This window comes from Diabrotica virgifera, chromosome 5 (assembly GCF_917563875.1).
Source record: "Diabrotica virgifera virgifera chromosome 5, PGI_DIABVI_V3a".
Taxonomy (NCBI): domain Eukaryota; kingdom Metazoa; phylum Arthropoda; class Insecta; order Coleoptera; family Chrysomelidae; genus Diabrotica; species Diabrotica virgifera.
Genome location: NC_065447.1, coordinates 773,971 through 796,458, shown reverse-complemented (window position 1 = coordinate 796,458; position 22,488 = coordinate 773,971). Strand labels below are relative to the sequence as shown.

Below are 22,488 nucleotides of genomic sequence, written 5' to 3'. Positions count from 1 at the left end.
TCAAGATGGCCGAAGCACCGAAGTCTGAAGTGAGGTCATTGGTCGTTTTTAGTCACGTGATGCCCTCTCTAAGCACCATGCACAAATACATGCGCCGTGAATTTGAAAATGAACATATAGGAACATTGGTAGTATGTTCACAGAATGTCTTATGGTAACATTCCACGAATAATTTAATCAGATGTTCACCGAATGTTCCCTAAATGTCCAGGACATTCAAATATTGATAGAACTTTGGTAGTACATTCCTGGAATGTTGTGTGTTGTTAGGGTAAAGGCCGCGTCCCACCATCAAATAATTTGATCAAACTGGTTTGAGCAAACTGAAACTGACAGTTAGTGACGTCACATCCTGAGTGTTCATTGTGGATAATAATGAAAAATTTAAATTTTAAATAAAGTACAAACCAGTAGACAACTCAATACAAAAAATTTGATCAAACTAGACTGAGATACCTACTAATGCTACTAATGCTTTTCATGATTAATGGGACTATTCCTTTTAGCACCATCTTCTTGCTTTAGCAAATATTTTGGAAATCCTGGAAATATTTTTGGAACGGCACTTTCTCCAAGAGAAAGTCTTTTTGTTGGAAACTTTTTTAACTCGCCACAGAATTATAGGCCCTCTATTCATTGTTGCCAAATTTCAATGTTTTGGGCTTGTGTTGTGGGGGCGTTGCTCAAATGAGTCTTTGACAACTCGATTGAAACCCCCGGAATCGAATGAAATATATGAGCAATCGAATAATAAATCGGTAAATCGGTTAGTATTGGAAAAGTGATGCAAGGTTGCCAGGTCTGGTGAAAAATCACCAGATTTGGTGATTTTCTAACCCATTTGGTGATATGGTGAAAACTTTTTTAAAAAGCTTAATATCTGGTGATTTTTTGACCTTATCTATATTATATTTTTTTTATTTAAAAAGTACGAATATATGTTTGTTATTCGTTATTAAGAATTGCCTAATATTCATATTATACAAAAAGTCTTATTTGTAATATAAAATGATCCGCCTCTGTGATGTTCAACCGGGGATCTCCAGAAGTTTAGGCTACTCTTGCACGTGTCATGCACTTCCAATAATTTATGTCTTGCTTTTATAAACAAACCAGTTCAGTTAATATCAACATATCAATTTTCAATGTATATTTCTTGTGTCAGCTGTAGAGTTTTAAGTGATTACTGTTCTTCATATTTTGTAGTTTTGTCACGTTTTGTGTTGGTTTGATCATCTAAAATCTCAAAGGTTATTGGAACTATTTTTTCAATTTTAATTTGTATTAAAAATTTATTAGCATGATCAAAAATTACAAGGTTTCCAACAAAAGAATTTTGTATAACACCCTGATCGACGAGGGTCGTCTGTAAGGCCAAGTTTAAGACATAAAACGTTAAGATTTGAATAATCTATATTGTCGGGATTATCAGTACATACCTTTCATAAAAATGAACACCTACATTTTGCATTATATTTTACAAAAAAAAATCGTTTCATTGGTATTCTAATTGTTTTATTGGGTTTGTTCCAACCCTTCACATTACCGTTCTCGAATGGTAACGCGTATGCGCATGCGCAAAATTATGCGCAGTAACACATTTTTCGTTACTGCGCATACTCATAACAATCTGGTGATTTTTAACAAAATCTGGCAACTTTTGAAGCAATTGTCTGGTGATTTTTAGTTTTTTGACCTGGCAACCTTGAAGTGATGGAAAATAAATGGGAGAAATGTAAATAAATAATGTTTGTCCAAAACTGTAATCATTTGGACCACAGATAATGACTAAATTTAAAGTAATAACGCCAGGTACAGTTAAATGAGCCCTTGAAAGGTTTTGAAATGGTAAAAACCAGCTCAAAAAATAGCAAATGGATAAGAAGGTATAGAACGTTTTTCATAATTGGAATAGTGATTCTAGCCTTCCAGATATATCTAGCTGTTAAATTTTTATCAATAAACAAAAGTATAGCAGAACCCAACGATAATAAGTGGCTGTCAGTGCATTTCGACGACGAACAGGAGGCTGATGTAAATTCTGCTAATAAATTCAAAGCCAACCATGATTATGAAGTTAGTTCTGTTGTTCAAACACAAAAAACTAAAGATAAAACCAACCACACGTACTCCTTAAAGTACGAAGAGTTAGATTTCGTACCAGCTTGTCAGATTTCTTCAAAAGAAGCAGTGTCTGCGATTAACAGAGCCAAAACGCAAACCTGCAAGCAGTTTATCTCGAATATTACTTGTCTTTCTATTAAAAACGAGCTATATCCCAAGGAATTAAAGGGGCTATGTCCAAATGGGGAATTTGTGGCAGGCAAAGAATTGGGCTGTTTTAAAGACGAAAAAAATTTTAGATTGTTGACGGGATATTTTGGTATCAGTAAAAAGGATAATTCTCCAAAATATTGTATGAGGTTGTGTCTGCAGTCGGGATTTCCATATGCAGGGGTTCAATATTCGTAAGTATAAATCTATAGGCTTGTTAACCTATTGACTGCCAGCAACCCAACTCTCGCGTTGTTCACATGATTCATGTTATGGGTCTAAAATTTCTCTGGTATATGGAGAATAACCTCTTATTGTGGGTGGCAGTCAAAAGTTTTTAATGTATAGACCTGGATCCCGTGCACCAAAAAGTTGATTAATAGCAAGCTAAAAATTTGTTAATAGTTCAAAGGTGTCTAGTCGGACAAACTTTGATGTATGGGAGCACTGGAACAGGGGAAGTTTTAATTGTGGAACAGGTTAAAAATTTGGAACATCAGACTACGAAAACGTTCCATGTATTTTGTCGGACAGAACTTCCAATTGATTTGTTACCCTTTGATTAAACTCTCATGCAAAAATTAAGATGGTGTCTATCACCAACTTGGCATTTTAATAAGCGGAACACGAAGAACATGTCAAATGACACGAATCATGTTGGTTAGTAATAGCAGTCTGATTTTTGCATAAGAGTTTAATGAAAGGGTTACAAATCAATTGGTTGTTCTGTCCGACAAAATACATAGGACGTTTTTGTAATCTGACGTTCCAAATTTTTAAACACTTCCCTTGTTCCAGTGTGCCCATACATCATAGTTTGTCCGACTAGACACCGTTAAGCTATTAACAAATTTTAACTGGTATGTCCTTAGTATGGCTGAGGGATTACTTGACTGGCAGAATACAAAAAGTGCTCTGAAATAATGTGCTTAGTATGGCAGAAGACATCACATGTGGAGTTCCTCAAGGGTCTATATTGGGACTAACATTGTTCCTTATTTATATAAAATCCATTTCCAATCTACCTTTAAAATCAACGCTATTTCTATATGCTGATGATACAGGACTCTTGTATGCTGAGAAAGATCCCAAAAAGCTAGAATATACTGTAGAAACAGATCTGACAGATATAGATGACTGGCTCAGATACCACAAGCTCTCACTTAATATGAGTAAATGTAGTTACACAATAATTTCAAATATGGAAGAACACAGAGTTACAGTTAAACTTTGGAAAATTCAAATTCATTAAAAACAAGCTGAAAATGTGAGCATTGTCATAACGAAAACTTTGTATATTTAAGTATTTTAATTCATAATATGGAAAATTTCTATTATGAAAAGTAGTTTAGAATTAATAATTATGTTTTAATGTGCAAATATATCATTCTAATTTAAATGTTATGAACTATAAAGGTAGTTTACTCTTGACCGAAATTCATATTTTTTATATACCTCGTATAAAATTTCAAGATTTAAAACTGAATTAAAAGAGTTGCTTCTTACTAACTACTACAACAGATAGCTTTAATTGAATATAATTCTATAATAATTTAATAATAAATAATAATTTAATCATTTAATTTAATACAATTCTTTAATGAATTTATATAGGAAAACTTAACCTTCAGTGTAAAGTAGTATAAAAAGTTTTTTGTTATGTAATCTGTTATTATTATATTTATCTTTATTAAGTTACCACAAAACCAGCATAGCTACGGCTCTTGGTTTTTTAATGTATTTTTTTTGTATATTGTTATTATGTATTTTAATAAATGGAATAAAAAAAATGTCAGCTTGCTATTAATCAACTTTTTTTTGGTACGCTGGATCCATGTCTAGTACATAGTTATATTTGGACAATTTTGATGTCTTGGTATTGTTTTGTAGGAATGAGTGTTTTTGTGGAGTGGACGAACCACCTCTAACGTCTAAAGTTCCTGATTCTTCTTGCAACTTGAAATGTCCTGGTGATGTGCATGCTACCTGTGGAGGCTATTATAATATGAATGTTTATCATACAGGAATTAAAAGTAAGTAGATACAAAGGGAGAACAAAAATAGCACAAGAAAATTTTGTTGAATAGTAAGCAAGGTTGTAATGAAAGTATGTAATATCATTTTATAAACATTACATGTATTTTTGATCTCAGCTGCTATGGGTTTGATCATGTTATTTCTTCAATATTCACCACTCCATCCCCACACATTGACGGAGAATGCTCCACTATTTCTTAACATGTTAAGCACCATAGTGGTCCCTAGGGACTGATGTAGGAAGTTCCCCATATACCATGGAGGTCTCTAGGGACCGCTGTGTAATGATGAAACTGCTACTTGGCCCGGAGGGCATTTTTCAATATTGTGTCTGACGCCTAACATGTTAAATGATGAGTATACTGTTTATCAAACCTATGATTTCTTGGCCTATATTCTCTTATTAGACCATTACTACATGATCGAAACACTTTTTCATCAGAAAATGCAGCGTTAGACCAAAAGTTGTCTTCACAGTTTATGAATTCATTACAGAATGCAACTTGTCTCCCCTTGTAATCCTCATTCAAAAGAAGGCTTGCTTTCAGTTGCACAATTTATCAATTCACTTGCTTTAATCAGTCTATGAATGCTGCCTAGAAACTCAATGTCTTCGCTAGCTTTTTGAGCTGTGGCAAAAGGAGCTTCTCTTAGACTCCAATAATCTACTGACACCTCATCTTGTTGCTCTGTGGAGATCTTCTGCATAGAGTGCAAATGATCCCATCTTTTATGGATTTTCCATATGCACATATGGCTCACGTTCAAATATGCAGCAACTTGCCTTAGTGACCAACCTTCTTCGAGTCTGGCAATTGCTCTTGGTTTTTGTGGATACATTTAATAGCTTTTAATTTTATTTTTCAATACCTATCCTTCAAATTTGTCCTATTCTTATATTTTAGTTATGTTCAACTAACCTTTTTTTTGTAGAACTTGTCTAGAGAATATTATTGCAGTGCTCCAGACAATCAAATCAGATTTGACTTGAATGCCTTGTTTGTGAATTTTATTACATTATTGATAAGCAGTGTTGCCAATCGGCGGATAATTATCCGATTTGCGTACCTTTTTGAGAGTTGTCGTATCTTTTTCGTATCTTTAAATAAATCGGATATTTGCGGATATTTTTCAGTGTATCTACCATCGACTAAAACTTTCTCATCCATATATTCCCAACACCAACAACACATTAATTTTGTTTGGTTCCGCTTAAGTTTTTATAAATAGTCTATACTGGATAAATGTTAGTGACATCCGATACTTTTCATCTTTTGACAAAAGGGACATGTGCCGATTCTTTTGTTTAGAATTTAAATGCACAAGTGCATCCACTTAAGGCATACTAATACAATTCAAATTTCAAAAACCGTCTGCCGTCCGATGTTATTGTTTTGATGAGTATTAGTTCGATGAGTATGAGTTTATTGTCGTCCGATGTGTTTTTAGTTTTTAGTCTTTAAACTTATGAAAGCTAATTCACGCACGATTTAGTTTTATTTTCATTTTATGTAGTGCAGTGCTTAAGTAACTCAGGACTCGATAAAAATAATGCATTTTAAAAGCATTGACCAGAAATTTTGCGCCTATGCTATTAATGTAGCTGTAGTTTATTTTGTATTGATTTATTTATTATTTATTTTTCCAGTACCTAGTTTTAGGTAGTTATTACGTTTTAATAAAATAATATTTAAAAGTGTTTTTTTACTTAAATAATTATAATAAATTAATTTAACGATCCAAATAATAAAGTATTTAGATTTATTTTTTTATTTAGAATTTAACACTTACGATAATACAAAATAAGAATAATATAATAATAGTAAGTAAATAATATTTACATACATGATTTAGGTAATAAGCAGCTAGGATACGAGATTTTCATCTATAAACGAAAATTTTTAAACCGTGAAATAGAGAATCCAGTAGATTAAAGGGCCGGTTGTTAGAACGCTTATCAGAAATGGAATCAACTGGTCATTATCAAATATTTAATTACTGTCAATGTCAACTTTGATTGGGTTGCTGAAAACATAATTGATTACAATTATGAGATTAATTGATTAATTAATTATTTATGTTAATAAGGGAGCGTTCAAGTATTACGTAACGCAGGTTAGGGGGGGGGGGTCAAAAATATTCAAAAATCGCGTTACGTAATACTTGAACGCTCCCTAATTGTTACGTTAATTGATAATTAATAATTAATTAATCGATCAATTATGTTAATTATCATAATGATAATTGATTACAATCAACTGATTGGAGTACGAACAACGGATTTTGTTATTTGATGGTTGTTAAGGGGACTAAAAGAATAACATTGGCAACATTGATTTTAATAACAGAATAATTTTTGATCTAGCGTACCTTTTCGTGACAAATCGGATATTTTTCGAGCGATCATCGGATAATCTAGAGAAATGCGATTGGTAACACTGTTGATAAGTAGCTCCTATATATGTTACAAAAGTAACTAAAAGGGTGTAAACCTGTTTTAGACTATTATTTGTTTTTAAATTGTGTTTAAAGACATCAGGTATATACCATATTAGGAATGTAGGGAGGCTCATTGTTATAATTATGATTTTATTCGATGTTTTCGTTATTAACTTGACTGAATTTTCTAGGATTCATTCCACAGACAGCTAACATTGAGACAGAAAATAAAACTAGAAGTACAGTGAAGATAGTGTTTCTTTTAACATTAAATGGTAGAGCTTTGAGGCAAGTCAAGAGGCTACTTAAAATATTATACCATAAGGATCATTATTACTACATACATATAGATATTGTAAGTATCATTATGCTTTTATACAATTCCTTTCATTAATATTGATACAGTAAATTCAAAAATGAAAGTAATCCCAGAAATAGATAATAAAAAGTTGATAATAAAAATTAAAAATGAAGTTGAATCATTCTGTCTATGGTGAGCCTCAGTCAATTGTTGATGCTTTCACCACCTTCTTCAACACTGTCTATAATACTTTCACATTTTACCCTGATGACTGGGTTGATCCATCTGATAGGAATCGCTGCCTTATTCACTCTTTTACTGTTAAAATAACTAAAGTGTTGGACTGCTTGGATAATCTTGATACTAGTAAAGGCCCTGGCCCTGATATGATATCGAACTTGTTTTTAAGGAATTGTTCATTTTCTTGGTGTAGACCATTATGGCTTATTTTTAACAGATCCCTGGCAGGGGGCCATTTTCCAACACAGTTTAAGAAAACCTATGTGAAACCCATGCACAATTTTGGTGATAAGTCATTTGTTTGTAATTGTCGTTCCATAACAATTCTTTCTGTCATTCCTAAGATTTTTGAAACCCTGGTAACTGATTTCTTGATGGATAATTTGAAAAATCAACTACATACTGCTCAACATGGTTTTCTGCCTGGCTGTTCTATTTCGACCAACCTTCTTCTTTACACGGATCATATTGTAAATGCTTTCGTGGATAGTTTACAGGTGTGTTCCATTTATACTGATCTGTCCAAAGCGTTCGATAAGGTAGATCATTGCCTTTTATTGCATAAATTGGAATGTTTTGGTGTGAGTGGTAAACTTCTTTGCTGGTTGAAAACTTATTTGCGGGACAGGTCTTTATGTGTCAAACTGAATGATTTCACTTCTAATGAGTATTTTCCACTGTCAGGAGTGCCTCAGGGGTCCCACCTGGGACCTGTATTGTTTGCAGTTTTTATTGACGATGCTATTAAATCATTGACTGACTGCAAAGTGTTGGCATATGCCGATGACATAAAGTTGTTTTGTTCTGTTCGGGATTACTCTGAATGTGTTAGGCTCACTGGCGGATCCAGGGGGGGTGTCACGGGGTCATGAACCCCCCCCCCATAATTGTATACCCACGTATCCTAGGGTTGGTAAGACTAAGTGACCTTGCATCAGAGATAGGTAATTAAATCACCCTTCCCCCCCCCCCCCAAACAAAATTTCTGGATCCGCCACTGGTTAGGCTACAGAAATCTCTCGACTTGGTGTGATAATAACAGATTAGTCATTAATCGTGACAAGTGTCAGGTTATCCAGTTTCATCGATCAGTGGAAATGGTAGATTTTTAAATTAATATTTATTGACGGAAAACTCCATTTTACAATTAAACTAACGACATCAAAAAATTAAAATAAAATTAAAATAATTCACGTGAAATAGTCCTTTTAAAAGCATTTAGTGTGACTCCCATAAAGTCTATATTTGGAAACTCATTTACACTAGAAACAATTCTATTTAAAGGCATATTTTCTGCATGACGTGTATTGCACGATCTAGCGGATAGCAAGGGACATCTTCTCAAATTCCTAACTGGAACATAAAAATCTATTCGACCCAGAATGCTAGGTGCAACAATAATACCATTTAACACCTTAAATACGAAATTAAGGTCAAAGTATCGCCTGCGATCCTCTAGACGGTGCAAATGAAACATCTGCATGACCTGACTGGAATTCAATTGCATTCCTCTAGTACCTAATCTATACCGCAGATATCTAACGAATTTATTTTGAATCGATTCAATTCGATATTTGTGATTCTCATAACTTGGACTCCAAATCACTGAACAATACTCTAGTAATGAACGAACATAACTCAAAAACAATCTCACAATTACAAACAAATTATTAAAATCATATGACATTCTGATGACTAACCCTAATGTCCGATTAGCACGCGCAATAATGGCATCATAATGGTCCACGAAACTTAGCTTACTATCCAGCAATTATTTCCAGCTTATTATCCAGCTTACTATTTTGATTACAATTTGGATGGTTTTTTGATTAAGAGAGTCACTAGCGTCAAGGATATTGGTGTCATTTTTCAGAGAGACTTATTCTTTTATTTGCATATTGATTTTATTTGTAATAAGGCTCTTAGGCAGCTACGGTTTATTAAGAGGCATACAAGAGATTTTCATAGCATTTCTTCGGTGAGAATTTTTGTACTGTTCTCTGGTCCGATCTCAACTTGAAAATTCCAATATAATCTGGTCTCCCTTTGTCCAATCCTCTGTTCAAAAGTTGGAGAGAGTGCAAAGACGGTTCTTTATGCACTGTGCCTTTAAATTACACAGACCTTATTCATATTCTGATATGATGGGATACTTAGAACTGTCTGTCTACTAGACGAGTTAATTTCGATCTCAAATTGGTTAACGGAATGATACATTCACCTGAACTGCTTCAATTGGTTTGTTTCCTCATTCCTTCCCGTGTCCTTAGTGAGAATACACTATTTCATATTCCTTTTAGTTGAACTAATTATTCTGTGAATATAGGTCTGGTCAGACTTCTTGTTCATGCTAATCGGTTGCCTCATGAGACAGATTTTTTTCACTTGTCCTTAAGTGCCTTTAAACAATATCTGAAGCGTTAAATTTAATTGTAATTCTATATACATATTTATTTTATGATTTTGTATTTTATTTAGTATTTGTTCGTAATGTTTCTAAATGTTGCTTAATTGTATATTTTTTCTCAATGGGCTTGCCCCTTTTATTAACAATAAACAAAAATGAAAAATATAAAGAGGGAAAACACACGTTAACCTTTGTCTACATAATTTAGGCCTTCATTTAATATGTTTTCTGAGTACAAATTACATAACATTGGAGAGACAATGTACATCTGTAACATTTGTTTATTTTATTTTGTATACTTTATAGGATTTGCTACATTTTTAATTCTTTTTTAGCGTCAAGATTACCTCTACAGAGAATTGCTGCCCTTAGAGCGAATTCTTCCAAATGTTCGTTTAACAAGAAAAAGATTCGCTACAATATGGGGTGGAGCTTCGTTATTAGAAATGCTCAGATCCTGCATGTGGGAACTCTTGAATATGAAAGACTGGAAATGGGATTTCGTGCTAAACCTCAGCGAAAGTGATTTTCCAGTGAAACCCGTCCAAAAGTTATCTGAATTTTTAACTTTAAATAAAAATAGAAATTTTGTAAAATCTCATGGAAGGGAAGTACAAAGGTTCATCCAAAAGCAAGGTTTAGATAAGACTTTTGTCGAGTGTGAACATAGAATGTGGCGTATAGGTGACCGGATTTTGCCTTCTGGTATTCAAATGGATGGAGGAAGTGACTGGATAGCATTATCCAAAAGTTTTGTTGAGTATGTTACTGATCCAGTCTCCGATGATCTCATAACAGGACTGCTAAAAATTTTCAAACACACTCTCCTACCAGCAGAATCTTTTTTCCACACCGCACTAAGAAACTCCAAGTTCTGCGATACTTACATAGACAACAACTTACATGTTACCAACTGGAAGAGGAAGTTAGGGTGTAAGTGTCAGTACAAGCACATAGTGGACTGGTGCGGATGTAGTCCGAATAATTTTAGACCAGAAGATTGGCCTCGGATTGTCAATACACTGTCTAGGCAATTATATTTTGCTCGGAAGTTTGAACCTTTAGTAAACCAAGCAGTTATTTTGCAGCTAGAGCTTTGGTTATGTGGTTTGGACACTCCGTCAAGAAGTGTAGAGAATTTACATGGTTATTGGCAAAATCTTTACCATCATAGAGACCTGGAAGTTACAAAAAACGATGCTCTGTTGACTATAAGCAATAGTGTGAAAAGACATGCGATGAAAATGCTCAATAACGACACCTGTTATCTAAACACTCTATTAGAAGTAACTTCGTATCACTTTAACAACTCTTATCAATACACTTTATTCAAATTCGACGTTTCTGATACTCACTCTGTAGAATTAGCAGTTAAACCTTTAAACAAGAACGTTCTTTCTAAAAACTCAACGTTGATGTCTCACTTAGATTTCCTGACTGTAGCTACTGATTACGATCAAAAGGAGCAGATGTCCAGGAATTTTTTAAGAATTATGTCTCCGTTTTCTGAGCCTTTACTGATTTATAGCTTTTCTCGAAGTCCCGGGTCTAAGATTTATAATCTTACGTCGATATGGATCGGTCCAGATGGGCAAATGTATGATGCAGTGGATTTTTCGGTCGATAGCTCGTCGCTTCTTGGTAATGTTAAGGCGGGACTAAAGCAGCCCATTTTGCCAGGTAGGTTCGTATTTTATAAAAGTTAATAAATGAGAAAAACTCAAGTTTAAACTTCTACAGCATTTTGTTGTTTCCCAAGACAGTTGTTCGATTCTCAAATCTGTGTTACTGGTGATTTTGACCCTCTCTAATTTTTCCTGACACCCTCTACATTTGGAGACCCTGATGCAAGAAGGGGATAAGTAACAATATGTAAATTTTACAGGAGAAGCAAAAAAAGTTTTATTTTTTAATTGAAAATTTATGTTGTTCATGAAGTAGGGCCGAACTAATACAACAGGTATATATGATTTTGTCGCCATTCTACAGCCAAACAACAATGCTATTAAGGAAAAAAAAATTTGGTGCAATAACAGGATAAGTTTAAGCCTTTTTTGTACTGTAGTTTACAGCAGGTGCAAAAAGGGGATAAGTTACATTAAAACCCATTTTCAGAAGAAATACTTTATTATTAAATGTGGAGTACTTATTAATAAAAATGAATATAAAATAAAGCAACGCAAATTTTAACAGAAAGTCTACTTCCTATTACCTACATTATTTCCTGCTTTTCGGTTTCTGCAAGTTTTTCTATGCATTTCTTACTACATTTGCAATCATCGCCTTGTTTCCTTTCTGGTACCACTTTTCTCGTTGTCGTAGATTTATAAACTTCACCTCTAGCTCTTTTTATTTTCTGCACATTTCTTTTCCAGCTTTTGGGATCTCTTGTTTTCCTTCGTCCATGTTTATTATTTGCAGCATCTTTATCAGCGGACTCCTTCTCTTCATATAAATTATTTTCAGATGCACCAGAATCATTCGAAGGCAGAAACTCGCTGCCTGAACTTTGAAATGGTTCATCCTCACTATTTGAACTTATAATAATATCCTATGATCTAGTAATAATAAAAAAATCCTCGATATTTTACTAAACCGTACCTCTCGCACTAGCACTATGTTAACTCTCCAACAGTTTCTCGGTGACTACGTGACTTAGATCGCGTTCGTGGCTCGTGCAGATACCGGTACCTTACCCAATCGCGGCAAGCCACCGGTGCAATAGTGGGACAGAATAACACACATATAAAAATTAATTCAAAATTTGGTGCAAGAACGGGATAAGTTACATATTCCTTATACTGTTCTTGCACCAGACCATACCAGGGGATAAGTTGTTTTCTCTTATAATTTCAGTTTCTATTACCTGTACATATCCTATACTTGCGCCAGGCAAGAACAGTTACTTTTCAACCTAAATAAGCACCTATCTCGATTTTGCAGAATTTGGTACTTATCCCCTTCTTGCACCAGGGTCTTCAATTTACCTTGTGACGGGTAGGTCTTTCAGGACGACAGACTCAGTAAAACACAGATTAAAAAACAAAGTAAATATATTTAGGATATTTATAGGTATACAGGGTGAGTCACCACTAACGGAACGGATGATTACAGCGAAATGGTAAAAGATTTGAAAAAAAATTAAATTAATAGTTTTTAAGTTGATCAAGGCTACATTTTAAAATTATTTTGAAATATACAGGGTGTCCCAATAAATGTCGGCGTATCAAAGTTATATTTTTTCTTATGGAACACCCTGTATTTTATTGCATTTTTAATTGTCCGCAAAAAATAAGGTACAATTTCATAAGGCTTCCCTATACCTATGTACAGAGTGTTCTGAGTTATGTTGACTTTTCTTAAAATGTAAAGTTTTAAAACAAGGCTTATTCTCAAGTTATTTAAAAATTATAAAAAAATACTTTTACATCTAAATAGTTGGATATTGGTTGAATGTATTCCATGAATAATTATTACACATTTATTTACAGGGTGTTCAACATTTACAGTTTCATTATTGGATTATTCAATGTGTCATATGATGCTTATTTTAAATAGAACACCATATGTATTAATAAATCATTATGCTAAACAAATTTACCTCTTTCGAATGGTATATATATGTCCTATACATATAAATCAATTTTAAAACAAAAGATGTATCTCATTGTATGACATTGTCATTTATGACAGTACGGTCTGGTAATAATCAAAAATATAAACATCCGTGTACGATATTTAAATTTAAATGTTCCCAAAAATGAATAATCACGTTATCTACGAAAGAGTAGGTATGGTACTTTGCATTGGAGAGTGTTTCCACAATTGTATCTTACCTTCTTAAGTTTACTCTCAAAAGTATCCTGATAGAAGACACCCAAAAAAGGACGTTTTTCAGAGATTTCTCAATAGATTCCGTGGTACTGGTAATGTTGCGTACGGAAAGTTAAATAAAAATAAACCAGTTATTTTTGATGACGTCCAGGAACTTGATGTCCTGCTTTCTATTACGGAAAACTCAAATACTAGTAAAGAAAAAATTTCGTTTATAAAAGGTATATTTGTTAAAATCCCTATACAGGGCTACATCAAAGACAGAACTAGTTTTCGATCGGTTGACCGATCATCATCAGTGCAATCTTAGAATCTACATGCTAACCACTAAAGTAAAAATATATGGGTAAAAACCCTTTACAATTGATCCGTCACCGGAACATATGACAAAGATGTGAATTATAACATTCCTTGCTTCCGTACAGCCATGATGTGAACTTGTCAGATAGAGCTCATTGGTACCTCGGGCGAATAACATTGGATATTTTATTCATCCATGTTATAATTCACATCTTTGTCATATGTTCCGATGACGGATAAATTGTAAAGGGTTTTTACCCATATATTTTTACTTTGGTGGTTAGCATGTAGATTCTAAGATTGCACTGATGATGATCGGTCAACCGATCGAAAACTAGTTCTGTCTTTGATGTAGCCCTGTATAGGGATTTTAACAAATATACCTTTTATAAAGGATTTTATGTTTTTGTAATGGTATACAGCCAACTACAGGAAATTTTTCCTCGTGGATTTAAAAAATTTCGGGTGAATTGGAAATCAGTCAAACGAGTGTTAGAGTACTTAAGAAAACCACTATTATCCGTATTAGACTCAACTACAACAGTATTAGATCGAACAGGATTATGATAAATATTTAACTTATCGTTTATGGACTTTAGAATTTGGGGAAGATCCCGATTTTTGTTTAAATGTACTGTATACAGACCAATCTACCTACTTTTGATAATAATGGCCTAGTAAATAGACGATAATTTTCATTTCATTATGATACAGTAAACAAACATTTATTTCCTACTGTTGATCGCCAATACCGATAGAGTATTAATGTTTGGAGCGGTATTCTGGGCGAGTACGTTATCGACCCGTATTTTTTTGACGAAAATCTGAATGAAACAACTTTTTAAATTTCTTAAAACAAAATTTTTGGATCCTTCTTGAAAACCTTCCACTTAGCGTCCGAACAAACATGTGGCTCCAATTGGACGGAGCTCCTGCTCATTTTTGACGTGATGTTAAGAACTACCTTAATATAAAATTTAAAAATAAATGGATAGGTAGACGCGGTCTACCTATTTGGCCACCTAGGTCACCAGGATTGACAAAGATGGATTTTTTATGGAGTTTTAAATGGGGTTATATTAAAAATATTGTATGTCTATGCTACATTTCCTACTACTCCAGATGATATGAAATTAAGAATTTCGAACGCTTTTTGCGTCTGTAACAACAGCTATTTTAAATAATGTAAGCAAATCATTTGAAGATAGGTATAATCGTTTGTTGTATTGCACAAGAGGCAAACATTTTGAGCACCTATTACATAACTGATAATTATTTTTTACTTATAATAAGTTGTGGTTCATTTTGTATTATTTTTGTATTTGTTTTAATAAAATTCTTTATGTCTCGTTATGTATTTAATTATTTTCAATGAAAAAAATTATTTTACATATCAGCAACTAAAAGTAAAGTAATTTATTTACAACTATACTCGTTTCTAACAACTATGCCAAGATGATGGTTTAAAAATCGAGAGTGACTATAAATATTATTTTTAAAATCAATTTACCGTTTAAGAAAATTGTAAATTACGCAAATAACTATGACTCCTAGTTATAGAACATCCCTATACCATTCGAAAAAGGAACCTGTGTTAAGTATAATAATTTATTAATATACATGGTGTTCTATGTGACACATTAAATAATCCAATAATGAAACTATAAATTTTGAACACCCTGTAAATAAATGTGCAATAATCAATCATTGAATACAATAATTATAAGATAATTACCAGACTGCACTGTCATAAAATGACAATGTCATACAATGCCATTAATTAACTACATCTTTTGTTTTAAAACCGATTTACAGATTAAGAATTTTAATAATTGTAAATTACGCAAAAACTATGAGACTTACATATAGGACATCTATACACCATTCGAAAGAGGTAAATTTGATAAGTATAATTATTTATTAATATACATGGTGTTCCATTTAAAATAAGAATCATATGACACATTGAATAATCCAATAATGAAATTGTAAATTTTCAGCACCCTGTAAATAAATGTGTAATAATCAATCATGAAATACATTCAACCAATATCTAGCTATCTAGATGTAAAAGTAATTTTTTTATAATTTTTTAAATAACGTGAGTATAAGCCTTCTATTAAAACTTTACATTTTAAGAAAAGTAAACATAACTCGAACACTCTGTACATAGGTATAGGGAAGCCTTATGAAACTATACCTTATTTTTTGCGAACAGCTAAAAAATGCAATAAAATACAGGGTGTTTCATAAGAAAAAATATAACTTTGATACGCCGCTATTTATTGGGACACCCTGTATATTTCAAAATAATTTTAAAATGTAGCTTTTATCAACTTCCAAACTACTAATTTAAAATTGTTTTCAAATCTTTTACCATTTCGCTGTAATCTTCTGTCCCGTTAGTGGTGACTCACCCTGTATAGTTCAAAATAAATAAAATAAAATATTGTTCTATCTTCTGGAAAAGAAAAATAATATACTTATTACTGTCATCAAAACATAATAACAATATTAGAATGATATTAGAATCTGTCTACACATTTAGACTCGGAGCTTATCACATTTCAATCCAATGCGATAACAGTCAAACAGCGACATACAGTCGCCTATTCATCGTCTGTAGATCGGAGATGGCCACTGGCCACTACTGCTCACTGCAGATACGGTTCCGGCGAAACGTATCTTCAATACGGAGCGCGCCCACCTCGGCAAAGTTCCAATTCAATCCATTGCATCTCTGCCGTTTTGAGTTTTTCTTGGTTCAGTACGCCAAGAAGAACTGATTTTTCATACTTTCTCTCTGAAAGACTTACTAGCTAACAATTCAATACAGAAGAGAACATTTTCATAGCAGGCTTAGTGATTTTAGAAAGTATATCTCACAAACTTGACCTTTATTTCTTTTTAGGTGTTTGGAATGTAAAACTAATCTACAAGAATTACCAACTGTCCGAAACGAAATTCCTCATAACCCCCTTAGAATATTTCAACGGCTCTCCCATACGACCACACCAAGTGACCTATCTCCACGGCGGTCCTAAAGACAAGAAAGATTTCAAAAACTCTTTCGGCAAATTCCTAGCCCCTGATAAACAAAGACAGGAAATGGAGCGCGCCAGCTTAGCTAATTCTCTTAAAACCGACGTAGATCTGACCAAGTGGGTCGATGAACTTTTCCTCGAATTTTATGCCATTAAAAAAACGTGTGAAAGTGCGAAATCGTCGCAAGTGTGTGGTGTGAAGTTGGGTAAATGTGAAGAGAGCAGTTGGAGCTCCTTAGCTCCGGATCCCAAGAGTGCCATAGGACAAGTTAATTCCACTACTGGGACTTTTGATATTTGGTAAATGTTTTGTCAGTGTGCATAAGTGTCTCAACAGAAATCTTCTGTTCTTAGAGGTCTTGCATAATAATTATCACAAATAATCATGCATTTTAGGACCAAAGACGAATGGGTAGTGACCTTGTGCGGGACACAAAGCAAATACTCCCACTGATATTTTTGATTCACTAATAAATTACTAGTTTGTAAAAACTGTACAGTATAAAAAGTATTCTCCTGATCTCGGTAACACTATCATTATTTTGTCTTAATTTTGAAGGTATTCTATTGTCTTCTATGAAGAAATTTACCTTATAGTCGATTTGTGAACGTTGATCCACAGAAATCTTTGTCAAAGTAGTGTACATAGATAGTGAAAGGGAAAAAGCTAGTTTGAGAAACCTCAACAAAGAAATGAAACAAAGATGCAAGACTGATAAACAACAATACTATCACAATATATGTAAAAAAATCAAACAGGAATCTTGAGAACCAACAGAGAAGATATAGCAGATCAGGGAGATTATATTGCCGGGACCTATATACAGGGTGTTAGTAAATAAGTATGAAAAACTTTAAGGGCTAATTGTACATGAAGAAATAATGCCGGTTTGCTCGATAAACATATGTCCGCAAATGCTTCGTTTCCGAGATACGGGGTGTTGAAATTTTTATTTCAAACTGCCAATTTATTTATTGCTCTAAGACCAGTTGAGCTATGTAAATGAAATTTGGTGAGTTTTACGAGGTAGTTATTGCGCATTTTTTGACATATAATTAAGAATTTTGTATTCATCATTGGCGCGCATACCGGTAATAGTCTGAATTTTTTAAAGAAAAATATAGTACGCCACTGAGATATTTCAAATAAAAAATTATTTTTAAATTCCACGTTTAATTTTTGATAAAAAACCTTTCTTGCCTTTTTTCATATGGGGCACCGTTTTTATGCAGAAAAATAAAACATCTTGACGCATATTTTTCATTTCTTAATACATTATTAAGAAATATCCAATATAATAATACTTAACTGGAACAATAACAGAAAATATTACTAATAACTTTTTACCTAGGTGCAGAGCTACAACACATGTTAAAAATGACCTCTTTTAGAGGTTACAGAAGAATTTTATATTCATCATTGATCGCGCGTACGGGTAATGGTCTGAATTTTTTTAAGAAAAAAATAGTGCGCCACTGAGATATGTCAAATTAATTTTTTTTTTGAATTGCTGGTTCAATTTACGACAAAAAATCTTTCTTACCTTTTTTTCATATGCGGCGCCGTTTTTATGCAAAAAAAATAAAACATCTTAACGTTTACAAAGTATTTGAACTAAGTTTCTATGCATATGGAAACTACCTCAAATACTTTGTAAGCGTTAAGATGTTTTATTTTTTTGTACAAAAACGGCGCTTCGTATGAAAAAAGGCAAGAAAGATTTTTTGTCGTAAATTGAACAAGGAATTCAAAAATGATTTTTAGTTTGACATATCTCAGTGGCGTCCTATTTTTTTCTCAAAAAAATTCAGACCATTACCCGTACGCGCGCCAATGATAAATATAAAATTTTTCTGTTATAACTGTAAAGGAGATCATTTTAAACATTTCTTGCAGCTTTGCACCTAGTTAAAAACTTATTAATAATATTTTCTGTTTATATTCCAGTTTAGTATTATTATATTGGATATTTCTTAATAATGTATTAAGAAATGAAAAATACGTGTCAGGATGTTTTATTTTTCTGCATAAAAACGGTGCACCATGAGAAAAAAGTCCAAGAAAGGTTTTTTTATCAAAAATTAAACGTGGAATTTAAAAATAATTTTTAATTTGAAATATTTCAGTGGTGTACTATTTTTTTCTTTAAAAAAATTCAGACTATTACCCGTATGCGCACCAATGATGAATACAAAATTCTTAATTGTATGTTAAAAAATGCGCAATAACTACCTCCTAAAACTCACCAAATTTCATTTTCATAGCTCAACTGGTCTTAGAGCAATAAATAAATTATTGGCAGTTTGAAATAAATATTTCAACACCCCTTATCTCGGAAACGAAGCATTTGCGGACATATGTTTATAGAGCAAACCGGCATTATTTCTTCATGTAGAATTAGCCCTTGAAAGTTTTTCATACTTATTTACTAACGCCCTGTAAATATGATCTACGCCAGGAACTTATCCATCAAACCCCTAAAAAAATGGAAAAAGAACCTAATCTACTCGAGAATGAAATAAGACTGGTGATCAGTAAACTCAACTCTAACAAAGCACCAGGTCCACATATGATAACAGCAGAAATGCTCAAAGCTACAGAAGAAACCGGGATAAAATTGCTTGACTTGCTCTTTTTTTACAAAATATGGTATTCTCAGCAATGGCCTAATGACTGGACAAGATCTACAATAACTCCATCATCATCTTCATCATCCAGATTCTTTTCTTGTCCACTGCAGAACATAAGCCTCCTCAGCACGACTCTAGGAAGTTCGATCTTGTGCTAATTGCATCCATCTACCATCAATTATTTTTATGTCGTCTGTGAAGCGTGTTGGTGGTCTGCCTCTGCTTATTTTGTTCATGCGAGGTCTCCATTCTGTCTTTTTGTTCACATGTCATCCTGCCGTCTCGCTATATGTCCGGCGAAACCCACTTTAATCTGGTAATTCTTTTTATGATATCTTGCACACCCGTTCTTTTCCTTATTTCTAAATTTCTCATTCGATTCGCAACAAGTCTTATTTCCATGGATCTTTCTATTTTCCGCTATGCTATTCTAAGCTTTGACACCATTGCTTTGGTTAATGTTAATGTTTCAGCTCCGTACGTAATGACTGGCAGAACACATTGATCGTATACTTTCCTTTTAAGGCTTAAAGGAATTTCACTGCTGAATATGTCTTTCAATCTTTCATATGCTGCCCAGCGTAGACGAATCCTTATGGTGGTATGTGGAACGCCATCTAATATAACTGGTATTTACCTTAGTCTTCAGGTTCTTTTCAATGTTAAGTAGTTAAGGGAGAATAAAACATCTTCACTCGACGAACACCAAGTTTATTCTAATTTCTCATTGTATTATTTTTGACAATCAATGTGTGTTATTTTTACAAATACACGGGTTGCTTATTCAGCACCCGTGGCCCAAGGATTCGTACACTAAATATTTAAATAAACAATGAAGGTAAATGTTAGTCGATATTACACAATCTTGACCCAGTTCAATATTGGATATTATTTTACATCTATTAATTTATCTTGTAATACTTATGAAAATCTTTATCTCTCTTATTCCAGGACATCCTTCTATCTATCTCGTGGGTCTGATTGTCTCTAGAAATTTTGATGTCGTATCCGAGATATCAATATTGACTTATTTCTTCTATGATATTGTCTTCGAGTGTTATTGATCCTCCTAGATAGCACCAAGTTAGTCATCATTTTGGTTTTGTCTTTATTTATTTGCAAATCAACCTCTTCTGTTGCTTTCGCAAGCTTTGTGAGCATTTCATTTGCTTCGTTGATGTCGTCAGCGAGTATGACAATATCGTCAGCGAACCGGAGATTGTTGAGTTGCTTTTCGTCTATGCGTATTCCCTTGTTGGCCCAGTCCAGTTTTTTAAACGCCTATTCTAAGACAGTCGTGAAAATCTTCGGTGACATTGTGTCTCTAACACCTCTCTCTACTGTATAACAATAACTCTAATACATAAAAAAGTTAGCTTCCATAAATACGACAACCATAGAACCATCTCCCTTATCTCACATGCCATTAAAATACTGCTACACATAATCAATGAGAGATTGTAAATAATTTGAACAATTTGGCCTCTTTGAATTTCGTTAGTGGCAATTTTCAGTGGAAGTATTTTATTCAACTTGTCCAACTGTTGAGATATTTTATGCACACTAATTCAATGTTTTTGCCTTATGAATGTGATATTTTTTGGTGCTCAATTAATTTTAAGTCTATTCGACTGAATACAGAAAACAGTTAAGAATTTCGTTCACTAATTCTTTCGAGGGAACATTAACGCAAGGTACTATTGGTATTTAGGACTAAATTCATTTTATTTTTATATTACACTCTTAATTCAAATTAGCCTTTAAATTGTCGAGAAATGATTCAGTATTTGCTAATTTATAAATAAGGTTCATGTCATGATATTTTGGTTATTGTTAAATCTTTAAAGCTTTAACAATAACCAAGAAAGTAAGAAATAAAATTCGTGTTGTCCAAAAAGCCATGGAAAGCTCGATGTTAGGCGTTTCTCGTAGGGATCGAATTACGAACAAGGAAATAAGACGGAGAACAGGAATGATAGATGCCATAGAAAGAATTATGATCCTAAAGTGTAACTGGGTAGAGCACATGCCTAGAATGTCGGATAACTGGAGACCAAGACAAAAAGCATATCGAAGTAGAGATCGTCCACCAACAAGATGGTCTAATGACATAAAACGGAACGACCAACATTGGATGCAAACAGCACAAGACAGAAATATATGGAAAAGACTAAGGGAGACCTATATCCAGCAGTGGATAGATCCGGGCTGAATGATAATTATATAATGATCCGGCTCGAAGGACCAACTTTCAAGTAACCTCACACTTTCATACAAAACCTTACAATTGAACCTAACAACTTAGCATGAAAAATACAAGAATCGTCTATTATCCGGAATATTTTTATAAAAAGAATTAGTGAATGAAATTGATGTAAATCTTATATAATATACAGATTGTTAATTGTAGTAAAATAATCAAATTTTGACCAATAAAAGCATGCATATCAATTGTTTGTTTCTTATACCTAGAAGTATAAGTTCTAGAGCCCAAAGGGCAAAGTACCGAAGACTTCGTCTAAATATTAGATTAACTTGAATAATGTAAATAACTACTGGTATGCAGGAATAAATTCTCATCTTTCGGTAGAAAACAATCCTTTATAAAACAATTATTAAACCTATATGGACATATGCAGGTATATACCAACGTAGAAGACAACACAATAAAACAAAGTAGACAACCAGTTTCTTCAAATTACCCAGCATTAAGTCTGAATGAGATATTGAATCAAAATATCTAAAATAAATTGTGAGTGAACAAATGATCTAGCTAGGGCACTAAAAGTTGAGTAAATTATTTACGAAACCCTCTGGTGCTCCCTTTGTAGAATAACCTCAATAGATTTCTATTCACACAACTCATAAATTAGTTATTTGTTATTTTTGTTATAATCTTTGTAATGTCTATAAACAAAAAATATGTTTTAAAGTTTGCATACAAACCTTAAGCCAGCCCTGTGCATTATCACAGAAAATAA

General features: G+C 33.2%; 1 protein-coding gene across 2 annotated transcripts in view; it reads left to right on the top strand.

Annotated features, from left to right (window-relative positions):
• Window positions 1-21,958, top strand: part of LOC114333683 (xylosyltransferase oxt) — a 115,592-nt gene extending 93,634 nt beyond the window's left edge. Inside the window, exons 1-5 of one of the 2 annotated variants that reach the window (XM_028283627.2) lie at window positions 1,673-2,468; window positions 4,165-4,307; window positions 6,942-7,105; window positions 10,034-11,378; window positions 16,744-21,958. In XM_028283627.2, the coding sequence (XP_028139428.1) occupies window positions 1,846-2,468; window positions 4,165-4,307; window positions 6,942-7,105; window positions 10,034-11,378; window positions 16,744-17,180 (2,712 nt within the window). In that variant the 5' untranslated portion in view covers window positions 1,673-1,845 and the 3' untranslated portion in view covers window positions 17,181-21,958. Of the gene's footprint in view, window positions 1-1,672; window positions 2,469-4,164; window positions 4,308-6,941; window positions 7,106-10,033; window positions 11,379-16,743 lie in introns of those variants that run through there. The other variant, XM_050651205.1, reaches the window with a different exon arrangement.
• Window positions 21,959-22,488: the final 530 nt, after the last annotated feature.